This window comes from Podarcis erhardii, assembly GCF_964252035.2.
Source record: "Podarcis erhardii genome assembly, chromosome: 3".
In the NCBI taxonomy this organism is placed as follows: domain Eukaryota; kingdom Metazoa; phylum Chordata; class Lepidosauria; order Squamata; family Lacertidae; genus Podarcis; species Podarcis erhardii.
In genome coordinates this window covers 84,713,933-84,734,042 of record NC_138507.1, presented here as the reverse complement: position 1 = coordinate 84,734,042, position 20,110 = coordinate 84,713,933, and the positions used below count along the sequence as shown (strand labels likewise).

The 20,110-nt window shown below is 42.5% G+C and overlaps 1 protein-coding gene across 3 annotated transcripts in view; it reads left to right on the top strand.

Moving 5' to 3' along the window:
- Positions 1 to 19,555, top strand: part of MRPS18A (mitochondrial ribosomal protein S18A) — a 31,800-nt gene extending 12,245 nt beyond the window's left edge. For all 3 annotated transcript variants that reach the window (XM_081856100.1, XM_081856098.1, XM_081856099.1), the window contains exons 4-6: positions 7,985 to 8,108; positions 9,166 to 9,238; positions 19,138 to 19,555. In XM_081856100.1, the coding sequence (XP_081712226.1) occupies positions 7,985 to 8,108; positions 9,166 to 9,238; positions 19,138 to 19,282 (342 nt within the window). In that variant the 3' untranslated portion in view covers positions 19,283 to 19,555. The remainder of the gene's footprint in view (positions 1 to 7,984; positions 8,109 to 9,165; positions 9,239 to 19,137) is intronic.
- Positions 19,556 to 20,110: the final 555 nt, after the last annotated feature.

Genomic DNA, 20,110 nt, shown 5'->3' with positions numbered 1-20,110 from the left:
ATGATTTTGACATTTCAGAACCCAGCTGGTGCTATTCTTCTGTTGAAAGGTGAAATAGATAGATTTGCAGGCTTAGAGTCAACATTACAAAATATGACCTTCTATGCTTTAACATACCTTCAGATATTCAAATTTTGCATTTCTCTGCAGTTTTTTTCTCATTGGCTTTTTTATCATAACAGGCAATATATGTATCTGGTGTTGTAATGTGAATGCAATGACTTGGGATTGCAAACTAAATTTGGGGTGAAAATTTAGAGTTCATTCCAGGCATAACTGTTTTGACAAGCTGCTAATGACCTCTTGTGAATCTCCCTTTTGCCATAAATTCACTGGGTGGCCTTTAATGAAGCCACTCTTTCAGCTTCCACTGGATAGTAATACTAATCACCTTTATAGGGTGATTGTAAGGGTTACAGTAAAAAGACTTTGAAGGGCTATATTGATGTTAATTTTTTGCTTCTTTTAGGTTTGTTATTTATTTCACTCTTACAGGATTGGAAATAAAAACAGATATTTTTTTTCACTGGGAAATTGGGAGATTTAGAACGTGGAAACCTTAGACAGCAAAAACCCTTTAAATTGATAGCTTGAAGTACCAGAGGAGAACTTGGAGGCAGCAGATCTTTTGCAACCCAAGGGGATGGGATAGTATGTGTTCTAAGATAAGAGTGTGTTGGCTGTATAAACAGACCCTGGCTCAGATTCTGATGGTGTTCAGTCAGATTATTAACACTTGTCAGTTCTCCAGGTGGCCTCAGGTATTGGTTCCTTCCACTGTTCCAGTGAACCTCTAAATCCAGAAAATGTGTTGTTCACTTTGGAGTTTGTTTACCTAGTGGGAGAAATCAAATACCCTATGGAGGTGAAGGCAAAACATGTTTCCTCTTTTCTCCCTTGGAACATGATTAGTCTGATCATGCAGTAAATGTCATCTCACTTTGGCAGCACAAAGCAGAGACAGAACTGCAGTATTTGCTTATTAGCCTCAAATTAATTCAATCCAAGTTGTTTTCATCAGATCCTACAGATTACAGGGGTGGGAATCTGGGTTCAGCCTCTCCCAGGAGCTGTCCAGTGATTAAAGCAAATCTGTGGTTGCAGTCTTGGCTGCCCACTAGCACAAAATGTTAATTTCATGGAACATGACGGCAGTGTGCAAATCTGCCAGAATTCTCTTTCTCTCCTTTAACCCTTTTACATTCTTGTTTGTTTCTCCTGTGCCCTAAAACCTGACTGTATCTTTCTTCATTGTCCCTGTTGCTTAGATAAATCCATGTGATGATGCTAGTGGGAGAGTCCCTGTTGCACTTGGGACTTTTCTGAAGTTGCTGTGACCTTTTGCTAACAAGCAGCCTTCTTAAGCCAAATGGCTTAGGGTACAATTTTCATGGCTGGAAATGGGTGGGACCTAATTGATTTGTTTTGAAATGACATTTTGCAAGTGAGAAGCAGATTAGTTGCTGCCTCTATTTGGTCAAACAGAAACTGGAAACGAGCCCAATCTGTTGATGACAACTGAGATAAAGAAACAGCGCCTTTTTCTGCTCCCTATTTTTAAAATGTCACATGAGCAGTGTTGCATTTTAGAAAGGCACAGGAACATTAAGGAACCTGAACATAATAGGCATAGGACTTACTAAAATCTTCTCATATTTCATGTAAATTATGCTAGCTGCTCTGGGCAGCATGAAATTTGCCACTGACTTCTGCTGCTCCCAAACAGTTTGTGTAACTGAACTGAGGCCTGTGCCTCTGAGGCACCCTGTGCTGAACTCTTCTTTAAGTTCCCTCCATGGAAGTGAGTTCACTTTACATGCAGTCATTGGGGTGTAGCACTGTCAGCACCGCCTCTCAAAACAAACTGGTAACTATACACCCACTAGTTAAGTTGGTCTCTTAAGATGTTTGCTGATGGGACCTTGCAGATTACAATCCATCTCTGGCAGGCTGAATCCATCTCTTGCTGCTGAAACTTTCAGGTAAAGGCCAAAGTAACTAGGAAATTTTCAAACTACTAGTTACATTGTTCTGAAGAAAGATACTTGATTGATAAAGTGAGCAGTGCAACAAGTTTCTAAGCACTTCTATGGAGATTTTTTTTCAAGTGGGGGTAAGTATGACTATCTCTATCATCTATCTATCTATCTATCTATCTATTTCCCCCCTTTTCTCCACGGTGGCATACCTGGTTCTCCCCTTCCTCGTCTTTTCTTCACAGCAGTCCTATGAGGTAGTTTAGGCTGAGCGGTGGTGACTGGCCTGAGGTCACCTAGTGAGCTTCGTGGACAAGTGGGGATTTGTACCCTGGTTTCCCAGATCCTAGTCCCAACACTACATCACACTTGCATTTCACTGTTTTAACATTTGATGATTGCTACACTGGGCTCTTTTCAGAAGAAAGTTAGGATACGGGGGGCCACCAGGTGGCGCATTGGAAGATGGCCGACAATAACATCTCTCCGACCCACACGAAGTAATAAAGAGGCTGCTATGGGAAGTATGCAATCTTCCTACCCCCCCCCCAGGAGATGGGGGGACGTCCATAATGCACCCCCGGATTCGAAAGAAGGGGGTGCAGGACATTTGGCATCAGCCCTCGGTGGGTTCGGTGCTTCCTGACGCTGTCTCCAATCAGCGCCCTGTTTCGCTTCAGCTCGAAAATATAATTGGAAATATATAATTGGAATGAAGCTGAAGCACTTACATCAAGCAAAGTTCGAGAGATAAGGCTGCTGATTAATGCATCTCTGTGTTTGGAGCGACGGGAGGAGACAAATAAATCAAGCGATGAACCACCATTACGAGACTGGTATGTGCGGAGCGAAAAAAGAGGGGGGGTGGAGGAAAAAACTTTTATTTTCTTTACCTCATGTGAGTATTTATAAACCTCCACCCCAGAGAGACGAATCGTCGCCTTTTACTAATTGCAAGCAAGAATTTAAGAGCTGTGTGGAGTGAATTATTGATTGAAGAGAGGACTGGTAAATATGGAGTGCGGAGGAAAATTCTATGACGCAGTTTTTAATGGCGTCTTGCTAAGACAGGCTTGTCAAAGAAAGATGAGGGGAGGAGGACCAGGGTCATTGGAATGTAAATGATGGATTGAATGTGATAACCTGGCAGAGCCCCTTTGTGATATATGTGACAAGCTTGGGAAAATTAATAGGACGGACCGAGGATGAATTTTTGAAGAAGGGGAGGAATGGCAGCTGTCCTTATGAGATATGACTTTTGGAGTGTGCAAAACCCATGCAGATGTTGTTTGTTCCTAACCTGCTTGTGAAGACTATCAGAGATTGCAAAGAAAGGAATACATGATAACAACAAGAAGATGAAGAAGTAATAAAGAGACTATCTGGACAGACCTGGATAGAACCGTTTGATAAAAGCAGTAACAGAAGTGATGTTTTGATTCTCGTTCGGAGCTTGATGTAAGGGTACCCCCAACAAAATTTAAAAATCTGGCTGTATAATTTGGAAGTAATATGATTTGGAAATAATGTGATTGGATTGGCCTGTTAATAAAAATTATGTTTAAAAAAAAAAGAAGAAAGTCAGGATACTAGTTTAATAAATAAAATTAAATATTGAAGGAGGGCAGGTGGTTTTTGGCTCTCTGAATAGCCTGATAGCAGTGCTACAAAAGTCATCTTGGCAAGTGTTCTAAAACTTCTGTTGATGTGCTTTTTAAGAGTGCTAGCTTCAACATCTTATCTTACGTCTGGACAATGTCTTATTCTATATATTGATAATGCCAAATATGCATACAGTCCATATATGCCAAATATGCATGCAGTCTCATAATGCCAAATATGCATGCAGTCCAGCTTCCATTTTTAAGAGAAATGTGCAGGCACTGATCTACTAAAGATTGAGAAGCCAGAGGGCATGTTGAGGAGAGCAGCAGCATGACTAAACCCCATAGTGATCCCATTTACCTGACAGAGTTTCTGCCTTCGTATTCTTTTTTTAAGTACCGTATTTTTCACCCTATAGGACACATTTTCCCCCTCCAAAAATGAAGGGGAAATGTGTGTGCGTCCTATAGGGCAAATGCAGGCTTTCGCTGAAGCCTGGAGAGCGAGAGGGGTCGGTGCGCACCGACCCCTCTCGCTCTCCAGGCTTCAGGAAGCTCTACGCAACCCTTGGGAGACCGGCGCAACTTCGCGCCGGGCTCCCAAGGGTTGCGCAGAGTTGCCTGCATTTCAAAGCCTGGGGGCGCTGAAGAGCACGCCTGAGCTTCGCGCAGCTCTCCGCAAGCCTGGGGAGACCGGCGCGGCTCCCTAGGCTTCCGGATAGCAGGCTGTTCTGGGGGCTGGGGTCGGGTGAAGCTCGGGCTTCCCCCGCGCCAGCCCCGTGCCTGGGGGGGGGAATTTTTTTTTTCTTTATTCCCCCCCCCCCAAAAAAAATAAAATAAAACTAGGTGCGTCCTATGGGGCGAAAAATACAGTACTTCGCTCTACATACAGTTGGCACAGGACCCAGGTACTTAAGGGCCCCCTTCTCCCACATGACCCTTTCTCACAGGTCCGCTTTAGAGGCTCTTCATCAGATTCTGCTACTGCCAAGGTACTGTAACTAGTGAGGACCACAGAGCCTTTACAGTGATGCTGCCCCAACTTCACCATTCTCTCCCCTGGAAGGTTCGTCTGGTGCCAAGTTTCTCTCATCAGCTCCCAAAGGAATCTATTTCCCCAGGCCTTTTGTCAATGAGATTGAATTCTGCTCTTTGTCCGTTATGTGTTTATCTCAATGTTTAGTGCTATGGATTTTAAATCTTGCAAGTTGTTCTGATGATTCTCTGGATTTGAAGAATGGGGTACAAATGTTAATTTTAAAAAAATAAAAGAGAGAAATTGGGTTGTATAAAGTTTGTGGAGTTTTCAGCCACTTGCTGCACCACCTGGCTTAACAGAATTTGCCTGGCATATGTCTGCCTCGAGAGGCAATGAAAGTATATGCCTTTGCGGGTGAAGTCAAACTGTTGAAGAGTCACAGTGCCTGCTGTGGCTGTAGAGACAGGAGAGACATTTTTTGTTGCAGCTGGGGAAGATGAAGGTGTCTGCTGATGCAGATACACCATGGCGTTTTTTCTTTCTGCGCACCTTCAAGTGGTCATTTCTCCTCTGGTCACTGCTATGGAAATACAATTTGACTGCCTGTCTCCAGGCACTGCGGTTGTCTGCAAGGGATTCCCACGTGGTGGGGTTGATGTTGCCAGCCTTCATGTCACATTGCCAGCTTTTATGTCACATTTGCAGACATCTTTGTAATGCAGAGTTGGTCTGCCAATGGCCTGGTGCCTGAAGCCAGCTCCCTGTAGAGCATGTTCTTGGGGATGCTTCCACCTTCCATTCTGTGGACATGACCAAGCCAGCATAGATTATCTGCCAACCTGCTGGGAATGTGGACTTGGGAGGACTTATATTTGTTTCTCTGTCCTGCCACATGATGCCCACAATCTTCCTGACACTGTGCATGTGGGAGGCATTGAGGCATCATGTCTGATGGGTGTAAGTTGCCCATGTCTCACTACCATAAAGCAGTGTGCTCCACATGCAAGCCTGGTAGACCTTCATCTTGGTGTTGGTCATTAGCATCACATTCTCCTGTGCCCTTTTGGAGAGGCAAGACATTGCTGTAGCCACCTTGCCAATATGCTTGTCCAGCTCAACATCGATGGAGAGGTTGCTGGTTATGGTGGAGCCGAGATAGACAAAATTGTCTACCACCTTAAGCAAGTAGTCACCAATTCTGATGCGTGGAGTACTGGCAATGTCCTGACCCAAGATGTTGGTCTTCATCAGGGTGATGCTAAGGCTGAACTCCGTGTGGGTTTGGGCAAAACAGTTGATGAGACTCTGTAGAGCTTCCTCAGAGTGCCCTGTCAAAGCTGTGTCATCTACAAACAACATCTCTCCAATAGGACATAGTTCCATTAATGCAAGGATTTCCATTTCCACAGTGGAACTTGCCTTTTTCCTCTCCCCACTACACCCCTCATGCCCCTAAATCTGCTACAGAGCATGGGGGGGGGGGACCCAGAGCAGATTAAAGGGGTGCAGGAAGCGGAAATTCAGTTGTGCAGCCAAACTTATTTGCACTAACAGAAGTCCTTGTTTGGATAGCACCCTTATTTTTATTTTTGCATTTAAAACCATTGTATTAAATATTTTTTCATAAGGAGATGCTTATTGAATTAAACTTGGCAAATACACCAACTAGGTCCAAATGAATACCCAGATCACAAATCTTTTAAAACAACCTTCATTTACATAGCTCAGAGTTACTATTGCTGTTAGGTAGTTCTCCAACTCCAGTTAAATTTATTTATTTTTTTAATTCTTGTAAACCAGACAGTGTGTAAGGCAGAAGGGGGGGAAATGGCTATCATTTTGCAAAAAACACAAGATTTGGAATTCGCATTACAAGCTAATACAGTTCAAAAATAATACATGTAAGAGCGTGTGCTGTAATCCTAGATCTTTGAAAGCTTCATCCTGGTCCCCAAATGCCAGGTCATTTGAGGTGGCCCAGGGCTGTTTCATACATTACACTGTTGCAAAACTTTGTAACAAGGAGTCAATCCAATGATATTAAACAGCTTACTTGGGCAAAGTGACTGCTCATGTGGGTGGTGTGCATATTATTTGAGCTGACTGTTGGCTTTTCAAGCAGCTTCCACTCCCATCCCAGTTCCCTAAGAAGTAAACTTGTTTACAGTGTTTATTTTATTTAAAAATATTTATTTCCCACCCTTCATTGCGGAGGCAGTTTTGGTGCAGGGTACATTAAAATTCAATCAACAACATAAAAGGAAACATAGCAATGATAAAAAGAATACCGCATCTTAATGAGCAAGAGCAAGAGAAAAATACAAAATCCACCGAAGTGCTAATGTTTAGCAAATGCCTAAGGAAACAGATGGGCCTTCAATGGGTGCAGAAAACCTCAAGAATTGGTGCCAACTGTGTAGTGGTAGCTCCTCATATGTGTAGCTACCTCCCTACTGAGGTGCATCTGGCCCTGTTTCTCTATATATTTTAGGTGACTAATTAAGAAGCATATTTTTCAGCTGGCATTTGGAGGAGGAGAGACTCTATCACTGCTGCTATTAGTAACTTTTTAAAGAGTGATTTGTTGTCTGTTTTTAAGGATATTGTTATTTTATGCAATTCTATCTATTTGCCTGTAGTAGACTTCCCTTTGGCTTGAATAAATAAAAAAAATTATTGTGTGCAGCATGGGAAGAATTCATGGGGAAACAGCTCCCATGCTGATGTAGTTATGTGCAAGTTAGCCTTTTAAGTTACCTAAATCCTGCTCTTTCATCTCAACTCAACATAGCTTTTAAAATAATGTTCCTCTTAGCAAAATTTCTATCTATTATTCCAGCTCCACTAAAGAACTACTGTATGTTATTCATTTTGCCACAAGATATTGGTTGAAAGCTCTGGAATGTCCTCTGAGGTAGGGTTGCAATATTGCTCCATGGATATATTTCCAAACAAGGTGCAAAACATTTTTCTTCTGGAGGGTATTGTGATGTTTTGGATTCTTCATTTTATAGAGGCACAAATAACACTAAGCAGGCAGGTTTAACTTTTATAAATAAGAAATAAAAAATGCCATGTTTCAGGATGGAAACCAATTTGTAACTGACATGGGCATGCTCAGGCTCAGATTATTTTATGATTCCTCTTTTGCAGTGTTACTTGCACTACTGAAATGACACTGTCTTTCCCTTTTTCCATCCTCTGCATTCCATGGCAAGTTAGAGGGAGTGGTTTTTAGTCCAGTAGATAGAGCAAAGCGCCTTGGAAACGTCTGATAGTGTTGTAGGAGCTGTTTGTGCAGAAACATCAAAGACTGCTAATCTCTCTTGCTTTTCGGAAGCTTTGGCTCAAACATCACTTTGCAGGTATTATGTCATTCATGCTCTGGTGTTGATTGGGTTTTTCCCTTCTCTTTGCTTCTAAAGGATGTTTTATTGCTCAGTCAATTCATAACCTCTGAGGGAAGGATGCTGCCCAGGAGAGTCACAGGCCTCTGTACGGAAGAGCACAGAAAGGTTGAAGTGTGTGTGAAAATGGCTCATCGAGCAGGTAACTCGTTTTGTTTGGGAGCTAACTTCAGTTTTTGAGGCTTCCTTGTGTTGGAATGCATTACATGCAAAGACTGGGCTGCCAAAGATAACTGGGACTCAGCGACCCTATAATGTTATGATCAGAAGGATTTGCCCATCCTGGTTTCCTTGCTTCTTAAGAATGCTTCCCAGGCTACTACTTTGCAATGCCACAGAGTGTCAGTCCAACTATGATTTTCTGAGTAGTTAATGGCTACCTGTTACTGGTTAATTAAACCCTTCTTTTGATGCATATGACAACTCACAATGAGTTAGGCTAGCTAGGCAGTGGTGTAACATTGTAGAGCCCATTGATTGTTTGGATTTTGAATCCTGTTAGTGCTCCAGGTATAACAGAGCGAAACAGCAGCAGAGCTGCCAGGAGCCTCCCCACTGCCCCTCTTCTCCTGATGTTCTTTGACCTTAATACTAGGCAGGCTCCCATATGCTGTGTGTGAAATAAACCATTCAGGAGGACACAGAGGAAACAGACTCCTGTTTTCTATATTGGAATGTTGCCCAGTATGGCTAGAGATTTACCATCGGCAGCATTTTGATACATACAGGGAGTCTAGAAACCAGTTAGGTTGCAGTTATTTTGCAGTATGTCAAACAGATCTCTTTTTTGAGGAAAAAGAAAAACACTGCTACAGTGAGATGTTGAGGCTTTTAGTTTTGGACTAAGAGAGAAACTTGAAAATTCTGGTCAGTTTTGGTGACGTACTTTGGTGAATAGATGGAATCTGAGTGAGGTATCTATTAATAAATGTGTTAGTGACTTTTTTGCTATGGCAACTCAAAGCAACTTACAATATTTTAAGCAAAAACAAACACATACATACATTAAAACTAGCATTTTAAAAATATAATTCTATTTAAATAATAATAATAATTTGGAGATTAGTATGTAACATAGAATAGCCTATGGCATCCCACTCTGGGGTGGGTGTGTATGTACTTTAGCTGTGATCTTATGCATACATTTTCTACTCAAACTGACATCTCAATCTCTCCCCCTCCCCGACCCCAATTTTCAGGTTTGCTGCCAAATCATAAACCTAAACTTCCTGAAGGTTTTGTTCCAAAAAACAAGAAACCAAAGCTCAACAGGTCAGTTTTCCTCTGAAAACAGGGGTGGTGGTGTTGTTTTCAGAATTAGAATGCATGGAGTAAAGGCCACAAACTTATTCATGAGCCAGACCTTATAATGTAACATCTCTCAAAATGGGGAGCAAACCTTTCTAGCCCTGGGGAGGAGAGAGTGCAAGCAGCCTCTTTATGCTATGTTGGTGATAATGTGACTGGATTTGTTGAATGAAAAGAGTGGAATTGCCAGTTGCTGACTGGTGCAGGCCTGGTTGCCAAGTGCTTGAGGTGAACTGGAGCAGACATGAGATATTGAGGGCTTAAGACATGGGCAGGGGATAAGTTTGAGAAATGCTGCAGACAGGTTGATATTTCCATTCTTCATTTTTTTCACTCAAATGAACCTGCTTATATTGACCTTGTAAAATGTGTGTGTGTGTGTGTGTGTGTGTGTGTGAGAGAGAGAGAGAGAGAGAGAGAGAGAGAGAGAGAGAGAAGGTGCCTTCTTTATCTTTCCTCCCTCTCCCATTAATTCTCTTGCCTACTGTCAACTTTGAAGGAGCTGAGTGCCATTTAAGAAAAATGGAGCTGGGGAAAACAGTCGCTGCCGTCTTCTGTGCTGGTGTGAGCTTTGAAATAGACAGGCTGTCTAGGTATTGGCAGTGGGTGGTGGACGGGACAGGAAGGAGGAGCTCATTAGATTTGTTGCCCTCTTTGTCCTGTGCCTGTTCCTCTTTTGTCTCCAGTTTGTAGTTCACCCGCGGTTTGCCCTTCCTCTGTCGCACTCTTCCTTCTCCATCCTGCCCTCCCTCCTTGCCAAGCAGCCCCTTGCCCCTTAATGGGGGAACTTAAACCCCCTGTTGCCTCTTTTGCTTTGCTCTGTGTTAAGAGGTGCTAATCCCCTATTTATGACCTCGCCTTCTGTTTCCATGGAGATGTCAAAGCAGTTTATGAAGTTCATATTAGCAAGCTGTGGGGTTACTAAAGGCCACAGGCACGTTGCTTGAGAAATCAGAGGCTCCAGGCTTTCAGCACAAGATGCCTCTTGCAGTGTGGGCCTAGCCCTTGGTAATCCATTTCTCTTAAGATGTTGTGCCATAGGCCAGTGTTTCTCTCTGAAGATCATGTTCTGTGCAAATATTGGGGAAGAGTCTAAATGTGGCACATGCCTGAGGTTTGAAAAGGAAGACTCCTGCTGCTCCACAGCTTTGCTTTCAGAATATCAAATCTGTATCTTGCGAGTTTCACAATTGATTTATTAACTCCATGGTGACTCACAGCAGCTGTGAAATAATGCCTACTAGATGAAGGCAGGAAGTGATGAATTCTAGTCCCCTGCCCACCTCCAAAATTGAATAGGCAAAAGGAGTAGTCGCTCTGTCTGGCATCACATCTACGACATTAGTTTTGGTATCCCTGCTTCATCTTCTGTCCTTGCTTTCCTTTGCTTTTCCCACCACCCAGAAGGAATCTGGGAGAGATGGGGGTGAGTGGCGAGCTCAAGGAGAAAGCCAGAAATGGATCTGGCAACAGAGCCAGGCAGCCAGGGAGGAACAAGGGCTGATCTTTGAGTGTGCAGAAGGCATTATTAGGGTGGGATAGTAAAGGAAAGTAGGTACTAATATTTAAGGGGGCTGCTTGGAGTTCTGCTTTTTAGGAATGCTACTCCAGTTCATCAGGGTATTGTCTCTGTCGGCTGGAGGTAGAAAATTCTGCATTTTTGGAGTCTTGCCATGTCTCAACCGCTACAGCAGTGTTGAGGGGTTTGGCTCTGTGCCTACCCCCACCTGTGCCTCCCACGTTGATCTCTGGAACAGCCAGTGATGCAAAGGACAGGAGACTTTTTAACCACTTCCTTTCTACAGCCCTAGGGGGGTTAGGTCATGACACTCTGTCCAAACTGCCATGTCCCATTTTCTTTAGAGCAGCTTCAAAAGAAGCAATTGTGTTTAAGGTACAGGCCCCAAGCTTGAAAGTTGCCGTGTTCAGCTCTGCCGCAGTCTTGTTTAAGTACCTCCAACTTCGGTGCTTCTTGCTTCCACCTGTAAGACTTACGTAATTTGCAATGTCATAAATCACAGTGTTTAAAAGGGGGAAGTGACAGGATCTTCAGTAGGAAATAGAGACACATTTTCCTGCTGTGAAGAAAGATCAATATTTTGGGGATTTTGATTTCTCTACTCCTCTTGGTCATCTCATCTGCCATTCCTGCCTTTGGGCTCCTAAGTCTTGAAGTGCCATCTTCGAGCAATTGGGCAGACCACTGAAGGTCTTTAGTATAGGAGAAATAATGTTTTTTCTTTGGAAACACCAGATCTCTTAGCTCAAGGCTTCCTTTAGCATAGCTTGTTCAGGCTTTTCAGTTTGCTTCCCTTCTCCAAGCAAAAGACAAAGGAAACAAAAGATGGATACATCTGTTCCCTCCACAGGTGGCTTTGCCTCACACATTGAGCCTGTTCTGTCCATGGTGATCAAAGTAGCTCCTTGAAAATGCAGCAGGCTCCTCATGCTTGCTTGAGTTAGCAAGCAGGTCCTTCATCTGAAATACCACCATAGAGTTCTGAATATTTCTCCAAGGAAGAATTGGAAAAGTGACAGAAAAGCTGTGCAGTGGCTCTGACTTGACTGATGGAGTCCCACTGGTTACAGCTTGACTAGATTGCCTTCACACAAACACAAGAAAACAACCTTGGATACTTTTCCAAAAGAGTGGTCTTATTGTGGTTCCATTAACACACTTTTAATATACAGGAATATATTTCCCAAAATAAAGTTAATTAAAGTTGAAAGGGGGTAAAGTAAGCAAATGCCTGATTAGTGTGTGTGTGTCCCCCACCCAATCATTCCTTTCAACAACACCCCCCAATGATCTCACCATACATTAAAACGAATTGACCCAGAAAGCTGTTTCCTTAATAAAATTGCCCTCCTGTGTCTGATAGGCAGAGTTTCTGCGATGTCCTTATTTGCAATATGAACAAATTGTTCAGTAGGAAGATGTATTCCTGCTCCCTTTTCTTTATATGTACTGAGAGAAGAAGGCATAAAAAGCTTAATCAGAAATAACAGTTCATGAGAAATGGTTGTCTAAAAACGTTATAGACTGTATATTGAACATGTTCAGATCTTGTGAGAGCAGCTGTCAGTGCTACCTGAAAAATATCAGAACTGAGAAACTTCTCCACTAGAGTTTGTGTGTCTCAGATCTTTTCTTTCATTCACACAAGCATTCAGAATTTTGCATCTTACCACCTCATAATAGGACAGGAAGAGGTTTCTTCTTTTCTTTTTTAATTTTCTCAGAATGGAAAGTCAGGCATACAGAGCGTGTGACTTCATGGGAAATTCTGCTTTACATGTAATGGTTAAATGGTTACTTTAACCTGAAGGCCACTTTCCATGCCCATTTCCCCCTCAAAATTCTTTTCATTGTTCCCCCTAAGCAAAGAGATAAGTAACCCATTGAGCTGTCTTTGTCTGGCCTGGTGCCCTGACTGTACAAAGGCTTGGAGTTCTCTCTCATGGGACAGTGGGAAGAAGCTGGCTGATATCAGATGGCACTGACCAACCAACTGGGCTTGGGGGTAAATGATCTGCTTGAAAACAAGAAAAGTGATTCTGAAATGGAAAGGACCAAATGACGAAAAGTTCAGGCTGTATCTATAATGCAAGCCATATCGTTCAAGCACCAGCCCCCAAACCAGAACTCCCAAACCACACACATCTTGCAGCCAGATGCTCACAGAGAATTACCATCTACATGAAACCTCAGACTGAGGTCATTTAAAGTTTTGTAGTGAGATACCTTAAGTTTATTTTATATCACACCTTACTTCCAAGGAGCTCAACATACAGCTCTGCTTCTCACTTTCATGGGGTTTGACAGTCTCCCTCACCATTCACAATGCTGAGTGTTTAACCAGGCTCTGGAGACTGAGATGAGTCCAAGGTTTCCTCCAGTGAAGGTTGATGAATTCCATCCCCTCCCCAATCCAAAGTTGTGGCAGAAGCCTGAGATTGTTTTTGCTCTGCACTTGGCAGTTGCAAGTAAACAGCAGTAACAAGCCTCTGCCTACCATCCTCGGCTCCAGGCTGGAGAGGACGGTGTGTCGGTTTGCACTATGGGCTCAGAGCATTCTCCCTATTACACACTTTCAGGAATGGAGGTAGAGCAAGCCAACACGCCTATAGCTCAGAGCTATAGATGGGAGGCAGAGGGATGGGGTTTCCCTCTGATCCCTACAAGTGCTCATCATCCCTTGCTGGTGCTCTGGTGGCAAAAATGGATGAACCTAAAGTGTTGAGATTCAGGACTCACAAAAAGAAAATTCTTTGCACAACAAATCATTAACTACAGAATCTGCTACCTCAAGTTATAGTGATTGCCATCCACTTGAGCAACTTTAAAATGGATTAGGCAGATTCATGAAGGATAAAACTGACAATGGCTAGCCATGATGGCTCTGTACTACCTCCAGCGTTGGAAATAGTATGCCTTTGGATACCAGTTTCTGGGAACATGAGTGGGGAGAGCGCTGTTGCGTTCATGTACTGCTTATGAGCTTGCAGTGAGTGACCAGATACCTATGGCAACAGAATGCTGGACTGCCCTTCTCCTTTCATTGTTTGTCCCAGAATGGGAATGGCTAAGGTTAATAGCAAACTTTTTTAAAGATGTGATTTCTGTGTAGAAACTCCTAAAGTTCCATAAACCAAATGTTAATATGTGCATTTGCACATTCCAAGGATTTCTATAAGTTTCTAGGTTAATGATTCCCAAACCTTTTTCTCCATAGACCATTTGAAAATTGCTGAGAATCTTGACAGGCCACTTAGGGATTTTTTTGCCTGTTGTAGCAATTTTAATGCACTGTGATAGGTGCTTTATGATTTTAAATTGTATTTTTACAGACAGGCTGTGGGTCACCTGAATGAAAGCTCAGACCACCAGTGGTTCACAAATCGCAGTTTGGGAACCGCTGTTCGCGGCCCCTGAAAATGTTTTTGTTGTGTTCATCTACGTTGGTGCAGACCAACTATATGTTAATGCCATTATAATGTTTCAAGCCTTGTTGAACCATTCATAAAAATTGGCACCGGGGGGGGGGGGGTTAGACACTTTTGTATCAGAATCAATTTGGCAAGCATTAGCATGCTTTCACATGTTTATGCTCTTGAGTTTAGACATAGTATCTGATCAGTTGTAGTTGTATTATGATGGGCTTATAACTGAGATATGGTGACTGGTCCAAGAATAGCCTGTGAGCTTCATAGGCAAGTGGAAGTTTGAACCCTGGTCTTCCAGGTCTTAGTCCAACATTCTAACAATTGTTGCCTAGCTATTTTACTTGCATGAAGTTAAATTCATAATTGCTGTAGATGGTAAAAGTAATACTCATTGTATCAGTGGATGTACTAAGACCATATTTGTATCTTGTGCTGTGCTTCTCTGAAAACAATAGAAAGTAATTGCAGCATGCTTTTTGAAGGTCAATGGATGCTGGACAATTTAGGATCAACAGGATCACAATCTTGACTACTGTCATTGATATTTATTTATTTATTTATACATACATACATACATACATACATACATACGTACATACATACCCCACCCATCTGTTTGGGTTTCCCCAGCCACTCTGGGCAGCTCCCAACAGAATATTAAAAACACGATCAAACATTTAAAATTTCCCTAAGCAGAGTTGCCTTCAGATGTCTTCTAAAAGTCAGATACAGTGGTACCTCTAGTTACAAACTTAATTTGTTCTAGAGGTCCGTTCTTAACCTGAAACTGTTCTTAACCTGAAACAGTTCTTAACTAGAGGCGGGCTTTCGCTAATGGGGCCTCTTGCTGCCGCTGCGCTGCCAGCACACGATTTCCCTTCTCATCCTGGGGCAAAGTTCTCAACTTGAGGTAACCCTTCCAGGTTAGCAGAGTTTGTAACCTGAAGTGTTTGTAACCTGAGGCGTTTGTAACTCGAGGTACCACTCTAGTTGTTTATTTCCTTGACATCTGATGGGAGGGCCTTCCACAGGGCAGGCGCCACTACCGAGAAGGCCCTCTGCCTGGTTCCCTGTAACCTCACCTTTCCCTGTAGCAGGAAAAGCCTCACCTTGGGATTTTGTCCAAAATTTATGCCCACAAGTATCAACCTGGATTTTTCTGGTGTTGCTTGGTTTAAACTTTTGAAAAGAAGAGATAAAGGAACTGTAGTATCTCTCTTATTGCCAAGTGTACCACTGATTACTGTATTTGGAAATCAGGGACATGTGGAAACCCTATTCCTCTGCAGAAAATTAGTTTCACCAAAGTGAAATGGGGTTAGGCAAAGAGGGAATGCTTGGCGTAGCAGAGACTGCCTCCAGCCTGAGGGAAATGCTTGTTTTTCTCCCATGCCAAATCATCAGTGTTAAAAGGAGTAAATAAACAGGGGCATTTTTTAGTTTTGGACAAAGCATGTTTGAAGTAGTAAAAGTAAAGTGTGTTCCGTGAAGGGCATATGTCCAAAAGTCTGTTTCAGCTAACAGTGAAAAGCCCCCAGTCGGCTTGCTGTTCACAAAAGAAGCCACAGGCTTGGACCAGAGAGTTGGATTAACCTGCTTAAGAAAAACAATAAAAGCTTTAAAATTTGGCCTTTGCTAAATCCCTTTTCCTTCCCAGAATTGGAGTGTGTGCCTCCCAAGGCTCTAATTGAAAATGGAGGGATGTCTTAAGCTATTGACTTCAACATAACTACCTCTCATTGCTTGTGTACCTCCAGATTTCCTCTTCCAGTGAGATCATTTATTATCAAACAGCCTCCTTTCCTCCATTAAATGCCTATAAAAGTTTGGCAGGTTACATTGGTATCCTCCTCAACTGTTAAAGTGAACAGGCAGTGTCTCCACTGGATTTTATTTATAATCCAGTGGAGAGCCAGTGTTGTGTAGTGGTTAGTGTATTGGGTTTATGACCATGGGGGATCAGGATTCAAATCCCCACTCAGCCATGAAGCTCACTGGGTGACCTTGGGCAAGTCACTCACTCTCAGCATAATCTACCTATGGGGTTGTTGCAGCAATAAATGCGAGAGAGAACTGTGTATGCGACCTTGAGTGCCTTTGGGGGAAATAAATTGATGTTTGGCCTTTTCAATGAAATACCAGTAGAGCATTTCCAGAATGAACTAGAGCTTTTAAATTTCAGTTGTCCTTCCTAGATTGACCCCACAGACCCAGCTTTCTCCTTTTCTGCCCAGAATTAAACACAAAGGCTGGTTTGAGTTAATGCGTTGGGCTGATTAAAAAAAAATTTTATTGGTGCTCCTTTTGCATAAAGCATAATATACTTCTGCTAATTCCTTGCTGCTGATCTTTTTGACTTGTACCTGAAGTGGCTTCTGCACTAATGGACCTGTAATACTAGCTACTGCCATGTGCTGAGGATAGAGGGTTATTGCTGAGCTTCACTTTGGAAGCTGTTTTGTTTCTGAAGCTTGATAGTGTTGAATGCAGAATGCAGTCTGTTTTTTCACTTGGTTTGAAAAGCTCTTTGGGATCCTTTGTTGTGAAAAATGCTGGATTAATGTGAGAGGTTTTTGTATGTTCCATAACTGCTTGGTGTTGTTGAGATTTCATTACCATTTTACAGGCCCCCAATGCTTGCTCGGCACTTCACTGATCAAATAAATTACACTAGGATCTGCCCAGAGCACTTAACATCTAAATTTGCATGGTGCAACGAAGACAGGATGACCAAACCACAGGGATGGAGGGGGCATACTGGGGTCATAAGACCATGTTACTGCTCACCAGAGAGTTGTGTGCTCAGCAGTGTTGCATTTTTTTCAGAGAAGAAGCAGATCTGGTCCAGTTTTGGACTGAGCCAAGGTCTAGTGGTGCATATTACACTGTGGTCATGTTTTTAGTGCTTTAGTGCTCTTGCAAGACTACATAAGAACCTAGCCTGCTTCCTCTCCTCCCCCAATCCCAACTGCTTGCACTGAAGAACAGTAGTTCTCCACCACCATGCTGATAGACCAGCACCCCTAAACCATTTACAGAATGGCTTTCCCTGCTGTTTTGATGCATTTGGCTGATCTATCGATTAAGGAAGTATTCTGTATTTTATCAATGCAATTTTATTGTTGGCTTTCATGTTGTTTACCACCTTTTTAAAAGATTGGTGGTATAGAATGTTTTGCAAACAAATAAATGACAATTGTGTTAATGTAGATTGAAAACCAAAATACTAGTTGCTTATGGTAAAAATGATCTCTGTGAGAATGTGGGAAAGCTGCTTGAATGTATTTGGCTTGCCAATCAAGACTAATAAAAGCTAGCCAGAGGGTGGGTCCTGGGAGTGGTAAATGCCTCCTGAGTTGGTGTGTCAGGCTGTTTTAAATGGTTGGGCAGGGCTTGCTCCCTGCTTAAGAGGCCCTTTCTGCACCCTGAAGTGTTGGACAACTCACCCAGTTGCTAACATCCCCTTTTGTGGCAGGGTTCTGGAGACGGTGGTGGTGGTGGCTCAGCTTCACACATGCTTGGAGGACACATTTTCTAGACCCATTTCAGTCTGGATTGGATTCACGACTAGAATTAGTGCCAAGACTTTCTTGGTAGCCCTAACTGTTCACCTTTGTTAGGGAAGAGACAAGGGGAGTGCAACCCTGTTGATTCTCTTTGATCTCTCAGCAGTCTTTGATACAATTGACCTCTTGAAACAGCTCTGAGGGTTGGGCATTGGAGGCTCAGTATTACAGTAGTAATGTTCCAGGACAATTTCCAATAGCAATGGGAGACTTCTGTTCTGGGGTCCAGAAGTTGTAAAGACAATCTGTTCTGGATAGGTTACACTCCCCTTGAAAGAGTAAGTGGGGTACTCCTTGATCTACCTTTATACTTGGAGGCCAGGTGGCTACAATGACTAGCAGTGCCTGCATTCAGCTATATGGCTGACTTGCCAACTGTGTCCATTCCTGAGCAGAGAAAGCATGGCTGCAATAATCCACCCTTTGTTAACCTCCAGGTTTGGCTATTGCAATATACTTTATGTGGGACTGCCCTTGAAAATGGAGGCTGAAATTGGTGCAGAATACTGCTTCCAGGGTGTTGACAGACACTGCCAACCAGACTCACATAACATCAGTTTTCGAGCTGTACCTCTTTGTTTTGCAGATTCTGTTTCCAACACTAGCAAATCAAACGGAATCCTACAAGAGCCTCACTATAGTCTCTTATAGGCATGTGTGAAAATATGTTCTCCTGCCAAATTCTTATTCCCAAGCAGAAAGAAAACTTAACCTAGTTTCTTAGGAAAATAGACTTAATTCCTTTGGAGACTCTCTAATGAATCTGGCCTATTATGTAGTTGTCTTGTGCCTGCAGCTTATGACTCTGTAGAGCTTGGGGTCTTCCCAAAAAGATGAAACGGGAGGAATACATTTGAAACTGGCCTTTGATGCAGTCAAAAAAACCTGACATCCAGCTATAGCCAGTCAGAATTGGAACCTGCCAGAGGCTTAAGTCAGTATCTGTGTCTATTTTAAATATTGAAATGGAGAAGAGGGTGAGTGATCATGATTCAGAAACACTGTACATGCCCCAAGCCAGTCTTGTATAACAACAGCTAGTAGGGAAGGGGAACAGGAGCTGCATTTATCCTGTCACAGGCTACACTGGTCCTTGCTGCTGAGTCAAGCAGCTCTGGGTATGTGCAGCTTCAGTGAGTTGCACCCACTGTCACAACTATGAGATGCAGCCCACTTGCTCCAAGATGTTCAGTTTCTTTTTGTCAAAAACCCATTAGAATAAGATTATTGCACTATGCTTCACAGTGCCCCAGCATTCACTCTTGTACAAATGAAACTGAGAACCCCTGAATGTCAGACCTTTTCTCAATTGTGAGTCACTCATGACCTCTTTTCTGCTTCTTTTCACAGGTACCTTACCCGATACTCTATCAAATCTGTGCGGCCCATTTGGAACAAGGGACACAAGTGGTGCAAGGTTCCCATGCCTATATCGCACCCTATACTCCGTGATAATGTTACTTATGGGTCAAAACCTCTTCGTTTTAACCACTAGGATGGTATAGAGCTAGTGTTGACAGCAAATTACAATAGTTGTGGCTCAGTATTTGTCAATCCATTACAGGTATTTTTATGTCTGGTGCTCTGGAAAGAGCCAAATGAACATTTTTCCTCTGGAAGCATACAGGAATTTTCAGAAAAGAGGGAATTTAATGGCTAAGTAGAATTGTCATTTAACTGAAAGATAATGCAATAGATGTTGCTTCAGGATAACAAAACTTTATCTTCCTTTATTTAAATCCCAATTAAACTCTTGGGTCAACTCCTAGTGCTGTGTACTGTTTCAGTTCTTTGGGTAGCTTCAACCTCTTGCACGCGTACAATAGAGAAATAATTTGTAACTTCCAGCTCAAGTGGATTTCCCCCCTTCCATAGTGATGTCCTTAATTGACATCAATAGCTGGTGTCTATTACTGCTCATGATGCTGATGGGAGGAAGACAATTAAAGCAGAATAAAAATCCCATTGTCCTGTCCCCGTCCCCCGTCCTCCCACAAAATCCTACAGGAGTACATGTGTAAACTTAGGAAGAATATTTACCGCAAAGTAGTTCCCCACAGATTTAATAAATACACATTCAGCTTCAGTCTTCTGATTAGTTATATAGGTCCACTTTAGCCTTGAGAGAAAAACTTATGATTTTGAGGACAAAAATGAGATTAATATTTGTGAAACCAAAAGGAGATTCTGGGAACAGTACAGCCTGCAACCAGTATAGACAAAATCAAACAATTTTGCTCAGTTGTGATTATTATTATTTATTTGTATGCCACCTTTCATCTGTAGCCTATGATTTGCATACTTTTTGTCCTGTAAAATTTTG